This window comes from Galeopterus variegatus, unplaced genomic scaffold, assembly GCF_000696425.1.
Source record: "Galeopterus variegatus unplaced genomic scaffold, G_variegatus-3.0.2 Scaffold4098, whole genome shotgun sequence".
NCBI classification, from domain to species: Eukaryota; Metazoa; Chordata; class Mammalia; order Dermoptera; family Cynocephalidae; genus Galeopterus; species Galeopterus variegatus.
The window spans coordinates 180,328-192,800 of NW_007730209.1; the positions used below are offsets into that span (position 1 = coordinate 180,328).

General features: G+C 41.9%; 1 protein-coding gene across 1 annotated transcript in view; it reads right to left on the minus strand.

Annotated features, from left to right (window-relative positions):
• Positions 1-12,473, minus strand: part of PRDM10 (PR domain containing 10) — a gene marked incomplete at its 5' end in the record, with an annotated part of 59,637 nt that overhangs the window by 38,637 nt on the left and 8,527 nt on the right. Inside the window, 3 exons of the mRNA XM_008586747.1 lie at positions 4,011-4,214; positions 5,606-5,847; positions 7,764-7,992. Coding sequence (XP_008584969.1) covers positions 4,011-4,214; positions 5,606-5,847; positions 7,764-7,992 — 675 coding nt within the window. The remainder of the gene's footprint in view (positions 1-4,010; positions 4,215-5,605; positions 5,848-7,763; positions 7,993-12,473) is intronic.

Consider the following 12,473-nt stretch of genomic DNA (forward strand, 5'->3'; position numbering starts at 1 on the left):
GGGCCAAAAATAAAAGAACAGCAGAGAAGAGCTCATCTAAATGAGAAGTGTTCTGGGCCGGCCTGGTGGCGCACTGCTATAGTGTGCCGCTTGGGAAGCGTGGCGGCGCTCCCGCCGAGGGTTCGGATCCCACATACAGACCGGTTCCCGCTCACTGGCTGAGCGAGGCACGGGAGCAACACCGAGGGCTGCGATCCCATTGCCGGTCCCGGTCCGGTACGGGGGCGACACTGGGGGTTGCGATCCGTTGCCGGACACGGAAAAAGACAAAAAAAAAAAAACACACAATCAGATTTTGTTGTGCCAGCAATGGCATCTCATTTCAGACTAATCCTGAAATACTCTAGGTTGATCCTCCCCAAAGGGCTCCATGATCTCCCCCACCTGGCTAAGCAACCTTAGCCCCCATCATGCTCCCTGATCCTACAGCCGAGAGGCCTGCCTTCGGCTCCTCAAACGTGCAAGTGCTTTCCCACCCCAAGCCTTTGCCTACCCTGCTGCCGAGCTGGTTCACCCCACCCACACCCCATGGTGTCGGGCTCCTCCCCTCCACCCCTGCCCTCACCCTCGGCAGTGCCGGCTCCTCATTCCAGAGTTCTCGGCCCAACCATCACCTCTTCAGCAAGGCCTTTCCTGTCCATCGTATCTAAATTGGTCACTTTCCCATTATTTGCCCTTTTTGCACCATCTGTCTCCTTCACGGCGCTTACCCCTATTTGATATTTTTTGCTTGTTTATACCTTTCTGTCCACTTCCCCTCTAGAATACAAGTTCCCTGAACACAAGGAACCAGCCTGTCTTTTCCTAGTATCTGAAATATAGCAGGAGTTCAATATATTAATCACTAAATGAATTAATCATATATAATTTTTATGGAACATTATTTTAAACACATGGAAATATTTATATAGGAAGACTTCATTTTTAACTGTGGAATAAGAGTCTATAGAATCTGTATTCTATAATTTACTTAACTATGCCCCTGTGGTTGGACTTTTAGGAGGCTTATAATTTTGCTGTTCCAAATTCTACCCTAATCCATCAATTTCAACATGTATATCTGTTCATATTTTAACGGCTCAAAAATCAGAATGTGTCTCACATTCTATGGCATTCTACAGTTGCTGCCATGATGCAGCTCTTGCTACCAGCTCATTGCTCTTGCACAAACCTGGACAAGCTCTTCCTACTGTTCTTACCTCATGCCCTTAAGAACCCCATCAGCACTCCATGAGTTGTTAACCCTTGCCAAGCCATGGAGGTAAAGGTCCCCTCAAAATTGCCATTTCCCTCAGAATAAACAAAAGAAATTTCAAAGCAATATAAGGCATCCTTCAGGGCCTCTCATTAAGGCATCAGACATCAGAAATTTCCTAGTGCCTTGATCAAAAACCACTTAACTTACAAGGATACATAATTTAATTGAGGAAAAAGACAGGGGAGTTCAGTCAAATGGGAAAGCACATTATCAAAACTTGCCGAAAGGCTATCAGTGGCTTAGGAAAACATCCTGGAGGCAATTATTTTTAAAATACTGCAGCAGCATCAACACTCTGATGACACAGAATATGATAACATACAGAAAAGCACAAACATCAATGACAAAGAAAAACAGTGATTCAGGGAAAAAGAAAAAGACTGCATGCAAAGAAGTTTATACCTTAACTAATTTATTTTGCCTAAGTGTGCCTTTTTGTATATGCACAAGTGTGACGTAATTTCAAAATTATGTCTAAGTAAGTCTAAAATAGCTCCTTCAGTAAGTATAAAATAACCAGTTTTGCTGATGTAAAAGAAAAAAAGCATAATAATATAGTTTAATTGGCAGCATTTCTTTTTATTAGTGGTGCATTAAATAATGGTGTACCTTAAAGTCATTGATATATTAGACTCAGTGAAGTATAGTATTATCAAATTCTAATGTTTCTAGTTTTATCTTTGTTTGTAATTATTTCCTTAGACTAACTTTCAAGGATTTGGTTTACTCAGCCAAGAATATTTTTTCTACATACAGTTGACCCTGGAACAACTCAGGGATTGGGGTGCCAAGCCCTCGTGCAGTTGAAAAATCCATGTGTAACTGTTAACTCCCCAAAAATAGCCTTTCCATAACATTAACAATTAACACATGTTTGGTTTGTTATATGTATTATATGCTGTATTCTTACAATAAAGTAAGCTAAGAGGCAAGAAACTGTTATTAGGAAAATCAGAAGAAAGAGAAAATATGTTTATAGTACTGTGCATATATTTAATGAAAAAACCCATGTATAAGTGGATCCATGCAACTCAAACCCGTGCTGTTCAAGGGTCAACAGTACTTTCAGGATCACTTTGTTAAAAAATGCAATTCTGCAATCAGTATCCCTATTTTTTTTTTAAACCCTCACATTCACTGTACTATTTATTTCTGCTAATTTAAATTAACAAAAATAGTAATTCATAGTTGTTTTAAGGGTTTTTAAATTATTAATGTTGAGAAAAACTTTACACGTTTCTTCACCATTTGCTTCCTCCTCTAAATAAAGTCGATTCCTGGAATGTGTTCATTTGTCTATCGGAGTGCATGAGGCTGGAGGCGTACGACTTGCTCTCAGTTTTCATACTTAAAGCTGTTAATGTGTATTAAAAATATTTGCCCCAGGGCCGGCCCGTGGCTCACTCGGGAGAGTGCGGTACTGATAACGCCAAGGCCACGGGTTCGGATCCTATATAGGGATGGCCGGTTGGCTCACTGGCTGAGCGTGGTGCTAACACCAAGCCAAGGCTTGAGATCCCCTTACCGGTCATCTCAAAAAAAAAAAAAAAAAAAAAATATTTGCCCCATTCTGTTGCTTCCTTTTTATCTGTTGTTTTGATTGTTCATTATACTGAACTATTATATTCTTATTTGTTTCTGTCTGTCTTTACAGCCATAGTTCTATCTATTGGTTTAAAAGAAAATAATCTCCCCTGCACAGTTAAGAAGTATTCATTTCAGTTTTTTTCTTACCAAGGATTTATTGGGATAGATGGTGTAAGATATGAATCTCTTTTTACATATTTTACACATGGATTATCTAGCTGATGGTTTCAAAGACAGAGGTTTTGAACAAAATCCAGGACTTTGCTCTCTTACTAAAGAGGTATCAATTTCTAACTTTTACCACAGTGAGGCGCTGTGCAATTTAGTGTTCGTGGGCTGATACAACCACTTCTCACCTATTTTTTTGTTTATATCAGAAAGCTAAAGAGTATTTTGACCGCTTCTTTCAGCCATGTCCCTAACATAAGCTTTACTAAAAAGAATTTTCTCTTAAGATCACAGCAGAATTTTTATCATGTCATCGAGAGTAAATATTTAGATAAATTTCAACACAGAGTTATCCCCAAAAAAATATGTTTCGGAAATCAGAAGTCAGCACATAAAATTCTCAGAGTAAAATGAAGCATGCAGATAAAGAAATCCTGCCCATGGGCCGGCCCGTGGCTCACTCAGGAGAGTGTGGTGCTGATAGCGCCAGGGCCACGGGTTCGGATCCCATATAGGGATGGCCGGTTTGCTCACTGGGTGAGCGTGGTGCTGACAACACCAAGTCAAGGGTTAAGATCCCCTTACCGGTCATCTTTTTTTAAAAAAAAAAAAAGAAATCCTGCCCAGACATCAGAATTCCATTTTAAAAAATCACCTGTTTCCCAACCAATTCTTCGTTACAGTGTGTAAATGATGTTAAGTGACACCATCTTTAATCCCTCCATCACAAACACCAGTCTGCAGCCCAAACCACTACTTCTTACCCCTGAGCCTAAAGCCTTCATATGGGCCTTTGACAAGCACAAAAGCCATATACTTTTCATTCTGCTTTATTTACAGGATTATTAGAGGTACACAGAACATAGGAGCCACTCAATAAGTAAATTGCCAGGAAAGGACCATTTTTGTAAGAATCCCACTTTAAGAAAAAAAGAATTAGAAAATGACCTAAACAATCACTGTTGCTAGCAAGCGGCACTGCAGTGCAGCACTGTACCTTCAGTTCCTGCTTGGGCTCCACATTCTTTATTGTTGTGTAATACACATGGTGGCCATACTGGTAAGCCACTAGGTTCTGCTCCAGGTGGTTCTGGGCTGGACGCACAAACATCATCCAGTTACAAAGGGTCTCATCAGACAACTCAAACCACAGGTCTTCATGCAAATCTCTGTCTTTTCTGTCCCCTTTATCAAGAGAAACCTGCAATCAAAGAGACAGTAAAAAGCCATACCAAAAAGACAAACAAAACCTTCAATATGATATGCATTAATGTCATAATATACAAAACACTGCTCCTTAAATTAACCGTACATCCTGATTCTTCCTTTTGTATCGAGAAAGATATTGGAATTGAAACTTTCCAAAAATGAAAGGAAAAGGATACTTTCTGAAGCCTCACCTATAGAAGAATTACCTGGTAAAATATAAAAGTTAACAATCTAATTGCATGGCTTTGGTTAATATTTCACAAAACTAACACAACAAAAAATGCTATAAATAAGCCAGAAAATGCAAGCACAATACTCTCCAATTCATTACAACTTGCCTCTTTTGGGGATTCAACTGCGTTCATTTATAATATGCAGCCCAGAGACAGATATTTCTCTTTACAAAGTATATTCTTGCTTGCAGATTTTGAGCATAGGCCAAAGAAAACCTCCCCATGACAGCGGCTGATTTTTCAAAAAACACATCCCAAATATTCACCCCTTTCTACTGCCCTTTCTTAGTTCTCAGAGTTGCTATCCAAAAAGCAGACAGCAGAGAGTTAGGGAGAAACAAAAACATCAAATGTAAAGAACACAGATCAATATAAATATACCTCAATATACAGTGAACTATTCTGTAATGAAAGCTTGGACAGGACAGACCTGTTTCAAAACTGAAAAGTGGTTTTCATGCAAACATTACTGGCACATAGCAGATTACCTAAAACCACATAATTCTCCTTGTATTACACTCAAAGTTACTGAAAGAGAGAAAGGCTTTCAAAGCCCCTCTTATGGGCTGAACTGTGTCCCCCTCAAAATTCTTGCTGAAGCCCAAACCCCCAGTACCTTAGAATGTGACTAGATCTGGAGATAAGGCTTTTAAAGAGGTAATTAAGTTAAAATGAGGTCATTAGGGCGGGTCCTAATCCAGTGTGACTGGTCCTTATAAGAAGAGGAGGTTAGCACACATACACACACAAGCACAGAAGAAACATCGTGTGAAGTCTTTCCTGCAAGAATGTGGCCATCTGCAAGCCAAGGAGAGAGGCCTCAGAAGAAACCAGATCTGATCTTGGACTTCCAGCCGCCAGAACTGTGAGAGAATAAATTTCTGTTGTTTAAACCTCCCAGACTGTCCTATTTTATTATGGCAGCCCAAGCAGACTACTACAGCCCCTAACAACTACCTACCCCACTCAGAACTGCAGTCTCCATTTTATCAATGAGAGAGAGAAAGTTTCCATTTAGGATAAATTAAACCTAGAAAGAAAAATACTAGCAAATGACTGCTATGAAATTGAAATAAGAGACTCATGAGAAAGATGAGTACCCCTTGAACTGTTGAAGAACAGGTGTGAACTATGATATAGCATAAATTACCTTTAGATGAATATAACAGTCCTTCAGTTCAGACCCCCTGACGAGGGGTCCCTCCACAGGGCCAAACTGGGTGCGCTTGGGAATGCGCCGTTTGGAGAACACTCCTCCAAGGAACCTGTCTATGTACAGCACCAGGGGCAGACTCGCTCTCGCTCGAGTGAGCACGGGCCGGTTGGGGATCGGATGCAAGGGGCCATGCTTTGGGCACACGGAAGAATGTGCGTTATTACACTCCTCGCACCCTGCAAAAGAAAGAAGGTCTTCAAAAAAAATTCCTCCACATGATTTGGTCTCAGGTAAAAAGTTCTGACCTGAAAAGTCCCCAAATCTAAGTTGTCAAGCCAAAATTAAATTATCTTCTCCAATGGCACTATCTCTTCAGTTGTAATACATTAGCTTTCACAGACCCATAAAAATCCTGTAATTTTCCTGTAAAATCAGGCAGAATTTGCTTATGCCTGCCAAAACTAATATGTAGGCTGTGACTTTTTTCTCTGCTGGACAGTAATTCAAATAGTGGCCACTAAATTTACAAATCAATTACAGCATGTCTGAAAAGAAGAAAAAAGTTTTTTAGGCTAAATATTGCAGAATCTGATGACACCAAATAGGTGAATTTTATAGTATGTAAATTATATCTCAGTAAACCTGTTAGGAAGAACAAACAAAAAAACCCTGACAATACCCTTAACTCAGTTCCTCGAAGGGAGTGTAGAAGCCTCATTACCTGGGCATGCCTAACCCAAACAGAAAATTTGTGGGACAGTTTGAGATTTCAATGCACACTGTCTGACAATAATGCTAAAACAAATGAATTTGACCTCCCATCCTTCGCTCACTTGGATGACACGATCAACCCAGCTCTGACAGGACTCACATTTCCAGCTCACTCGAGGAGGACTCAGTGTATATCAAGCCAGCTACAATCTCTGCTTTCTAGGAGTGCCCATCTGCAACAATAATGCTAAAACAAATGAATTTGACCTCCCATCCTTCGCTCACTTGGATGACACGATCAACCCAGCTCTGACAGGACTCTCATTTCCAGCTCACTCAAGGAGGACTCAGTGTATATCAAGCCAGCTACAATCTCTGCTTTCTAGGAGTGCCCATCTGCACACTAACTGCCAGAGCTAGATACGTACAGTCACAAACAGAGGCAAGTGGCTGGACCGCATAGGGGTCACACCCAAGACCCCTTAACATATTTAATTAACCAATCATGTTTTACCCCACTCCGGCTATGTGGTGACCTGATTTAGGAAATACATGTTTTCAATCCCTACATTTCTCAAATAATGGAGAGTTACTCTGTGTTAATATTTATAAGACTAAGTGACTTTCTGCGCACTTGACTTAGGGGTTGCCTTGAAAACTTATGAATTCAAGGAAAAATAAAATGAGGAAGTTCTTTGTTGGATCACGATTAGACGCAGAGCTGAACACTGGCCCCAAGTGGATGGGTTTTACCAGCACCACATGGAAGGTCCAGGAGAAATGGGGTGAGACCATGAAGTTCTGAATAGCCTCAGTAACTCAAATAAATAGGTAAAAAGTTTGCCATGTGAGCATGAAAATCAATGGAAAGAAACAATGATTGGGAGGTGGAGGCAGAACCCCTGGGCAGGCAGTCCAGAGAGGCAGTCCAATGCTGTGGCCACCCAAAGGCACAGCCCTGGAGCCAGACCACCTCTCAGTGCATCACATGACCATAGGAGACTGTGCAGAGTGCTAAATGAGTTAAGAGTGTAGGGCACCCGCGCCTGGGATCTAGGAAGCATTTTAAAAGGTTGTTAGGAAAGAAGTAACATGGCAAAGCAAACTTGTTAAAGTTGAAAAGGCTGGATCGTCTAGGTTGGGCAAACTTCCATAGTTTGGTAGCTGAAGCTCTGGTACCAGAGAGGCCTAGGCTCAGACACCTGGTCCCCCACTCATCCGTGTGGGACCCTGCGCAGGCTGCCCAGCCTCTTCTGAGCTTCAGCATCTTCCTCAGGAAAATCGGAAGCCAACAGCAGTGTCAGCCCCTCCCTCACAGGTCACGCAGAGCTGTGTCTGGGACACGCAAGGACTCGGAGCCTGTGAACCATGGTCTCACACACACATGCACTCACAAGAAAGGGCACAGCGCTTCCTCTGCAGAGTCCGGGGCCCCACTTACATAAGTCGTGTGGGTCGAAGGGTCGGGGTGGGTCTGGCTCCCAATCATCCAGATCTGTGTCTTCACCGTCCTCCTCCTCATCCTCCTCTGTATCCTCCTCCTCCTCCTCCTCCTCCTCTTCCTCTTTTGCCTCCAGTCTACCTATAGGCGTCTGCAGAGTTGCCAAAGGGTCGGAACCATCCACACTCTCAATTGAAGGCAGCACCTGGTTATGCACTGGCAACGAGGCCTGGACAAGAGTTCACGGCATGACGTGAGCCGACACGTGCTTTTAGTTAGCTGGTGCACACGCACACACAAAGTACAAGGTTTGGGTGGGATGTACTCTTCACACCAGCTCCCTTCAAAGCCCTGGGGAAAAGATCTTTATCTATACACCATAAGGAGGAGTCTGACTTCATTTTGATGTCTGACTGCTCAAAGCCTTGGCCTTCCCTCTGCTGCTTCTGCCCCACATCTGGGCAGGCTGATAAGAAAACCCAGGTGCTCCCCAATTTGGCACCCATGGGAGATTCACAACCAGCAAGGCCCTGACCACCTGCATCCTGACCCCACTCCTTGAACTCAATAAAACCCAGTCTGCTTTCCTAGCTCTCCAAGCCATTTCACAGCTGCTGGAGAGGTCTGCCCTGTCTCCCCAGAGACTTCAAATATGTAAGCAACAAACCTTTTCATAGCCTCGTGGGGGTGTGTATGAGTCTCTACATCTGAACTAAACCTGGGGTGGGGTCCCTCCTGCCTCTTCAGGGTGGTGATGACATAGGGGGATAATGATTTGACCTATCTCCAACCACATCACTTTTAAAACTAAGCAGGCAGTACAACATGTGCTTGGTACAGTTCAATGGCTAACAGCTCTCCTTTGAAACACTTCAGACAGGCGGAGGTTTTTAAGTAAGAATGAAAGAGATGCCTATTTATTTCATCATGCTGAAGTCAGTCTCCTGCAAATAAGATGAGGTTTGGGTCATGTATTAGGTTAATGCTATCTTATCAAATATACTGGCAGAAAATAAATGGCACCTTAAAAAGTTCTCTTATGGGCTGGCCCGTGGCTCATTTGGGAGCGTGTGGTGCTGACGACACCAAGGCCAAGGGTTCGGATCCCTATATAGGGATGGCCGGTTCGCTCACTTGGGAGAGTGTGGTGCTGACAACACCAAGTCAAGGATTAAGATCCCCTTACAGGTCATCTTAAAAAAAAAAAAAACGTTCTCTTGCCTCCAGTAATATAAGTGTTGTGGGGTTATGTGCTACCCTAGATTCCTTTTATTCAATCTTATCGCTCCTGCCTAATTAGCACTATAAGGCATACTCAAGCCACATACCCTTCCTATTCAATAATTAAGCAAGTTTTTAAAAATGTCCCTCTCTTTTTCTTTATCTTCCCATATGTTGGTTACTTTTTCTCACCTAAAGAGCTCTTCCCTCACCAAACATCTAAACCCTATCATATTCCAGTTTCTCAAAGAACCATCTCTAATGCCTCCTGACTCTCCTCTGCTCTGAACCCCTAGAGCACCTGCAGCCACAGAATTCATCCTGTGACATCACTCAGCCTTCGCTTCAACATTTCATTACCTCGCAAGGCAGCCTGAGTCATTCTGGAACAGTTCTGACAGTTTCTATGGAGTCCAGCTCTCCCTGTACACATTTCCATGCATTGGTTGGAGCCTAGGGATTTTGGTAGAATGAGTCTAACACTTCTGCCACGTGAATCAAATACTTGAAGACCCAAAACCCCTAATTCATTCAATTTTTATTTTTTGGCAGCTGGCTGGTATGGGGATCAAACCCCTTGAGCTTGATGTTACAACACCACACTCTAACCAACTGGATTCAATTATTCTCATGTGGCCAAACTTACAGCTTTCTGATCACCTTGTTGTCTTCACTTATTCCTCTGTAGATTCCATATCTTTATGAATATAGCATCAGACTGCATTAGCATTTATGACAGCCACTGTTCTACTGCAGATCCACCTTGAACTTGCAGATAACTAAAATTCCTGAGTCCTTTTTTCCCCTCATAGAGTGCTATTAAACCATTTTCCTCTCCTCGAGACTTAAATGGCTGATATTCACTTAAATGGGAGATTTGGCATTTATCTCCATTATATTTCATTTTATTACTTTTATACAGTCTGCCAAGATCCTATAGAATCTTGATTCTGACATCCCACACATTAGCTATCCCTCACAGCCTTGTATCCACCGTCAGACACCACCTACTTTGGCGATGAGTATGCATTTTCACGTGAGTCCATCTTGCTTCTCCAACTGCACCCCAGGGACGTGCAGTGGGCTTTAGAGTCAGACAGATTTGGAGTAAAATCCTGGCCCAGATACTTAGCAAGTTACTAAACTCTAAATCTCAGTTTCGTTATCTGTAAAATGGGCACAATAATACATATCTCATAGGTTGTTGCAAGAATTACATGAAACAATATGTATATAAGGCCAGTAGTAGAGTGCCTGGCATTTAGTAAGTACTTAGTATTAATAATAGACTATTATTATCATAAGTTCTTTAGGGACCAAGAAGACATCATATACTTCCTCTACAACTTCAAAAGACTGCTGAGCATGCAGTAGGTGTTCGATTTGGAGTAAAATCCTGGCCCAGATACTTAGCAAGTTACTAAACTCTAAATCTCAGCTTCGTTATCTGTAAAATGGGCACAATAATACATATCTCATAGGTTGTTGCAAGAATTACATGAAACAATCTGTATATAAGGCCAGTAGTAGAGTGCCTGGCATTTAGTAAGTACTTAGTATTAATAATAGACTATTATTATCATAAGTTCTTTAGGGACCAAGAAGACATCATATACTTCCTCTACAACTTCAAAAGACTGCTGAGCATGCAGTAGGTGTTCGATGATGATTAGTTTGTGGAAATCTTTTTGGCCCTCTGGGAAAAGACATCAATCCTTTCAGGCATCCTAAAGGAACTCTTTGCTGCTATTCACAGAAACATCCTTTTTCTGTGTCGCTCTAAATCTAAGAACTTCTTAAACTCTATAAAGAAACAGTACTGAGTGTGTTTACAGAGCCTGACCTGCTATGGCAGCGTAAGACCATTGCCCAACATTTGAAACACTCAGGCTCCAGAAAGCAGATAAAATCAGCTTCCTCAAATAGCACATGTATGTTTCAACCTGCACTCATTCAATCTGGGAGCCCAGACTTTGGCATGACATTCCATCTCTGTAACTCATGGCCTTTCAGAAAGTTTTACATGGGAGGACAAAATCGTGGGAGACACTTCTGCCTCAGCTTCAATAAAAAGAGAATAAAATGCCCATTAAGGGTGAAGACTCCACAAGGAAAAGAGCAGGAGGCTCTGGCAACGCAGCCGTCTTGCCGCCTCCCATCTGCCACCTTACCAGATCTTGCAAGGAGGCAACTTCATTCCCACTCCCCATCGCAGAGCACAGTTTACGATGCTGCCCTTTATTCTAAGCCATTCAAAGTTTATGCCAGCGTTAGTGATGAATGTTATCACACATTGAACCAACCAAAGTGTATATGTACTTCTACTCCTCATAAATTTCTCATCTCTCTGCAGAGCCAACCAGAAAGACCGAATTCAGCAAGTCAGAGTTATTCCAGTGAAACTGCGATGTACTTTTTTCCCAACAGATGCTGTTAGAAAGACTCTGGTTTGGCAAGGTTACTGCTGGCTTCTCGCCACTGCTGAGAAAGCTGACATCAAAACAGTACCAACAACCTTCACCTCCTCCATGCTGGAACTCTCCTAGAAGACTATTGCAAAGGAAAGGCTTGAATCTTTAAGGACTGATGCTAAAGCAAAGGTTGATCATATACTAGAATCATGCAAACTACTGTTGGAAAGAAATGAAAGGGATGATCATCATCTCTAATCAGATGTTATTTTTAGACAGAATAAACCTTAACACGTGGTGCACATGCATTACGATTTTGTCAAATGAATAAATAATTCAAATTCAACTGACATTTACTGAGTGCTATATCTAAGTTCCTTTGAGGCCAGGTCATCACACAGCTCCTCAGTGGCAGAGGTGAAATTTTAACTCGGACTCTGCACTGCTTTCCCCACCACCTCACAGTGTTCCCTAGGAATTCGGATTCCTCAAGGACGGGCAGAGAAGGTAAACATCACCCACAACTTGAATACCAGAGCAATAAGGCAACCACACACATGCTCCTGAGGTCATGGCCACACAGTAAGTAGGTAAGCAATGGGTGCCTGTTTTTCTTAGAGGAAAAAAATAAGAAACAAAGCTATTTTGTTGTGCATTTTGTCATATCCAATGAAACAAGCAAAAGGAAAAAGAATGTGTTAAATTTAGAGTACACTGTCTCCTTCCCACTTAATACTATTCTCTGTAATTATTTCTGAAACTATGTAATACACTTAAGGATACAATTTATCTGAGAAGGGAAATATGAAATTATACTGGACAGCAGCAAACACAACAGAATGCTGTTTGATTCCTACTGAGACCAATTATTAGTGCAGCATATTTTCTTCTCAGTGTGTGGGGAGTCACACCTGTTCATTTTCAGAAGCAAAGAGAAGATCATGCTTCTATGTCTGGAGACCACTGATGCCTTTCTTAAGGACGAGAAAATGCATACAAGAAAAAGGCTTCAAACAGATTTTGCCACCACTAAAAACAATTGCAAATAGGAACCCTTTTGCTAAGGGAAAAAAAAAAA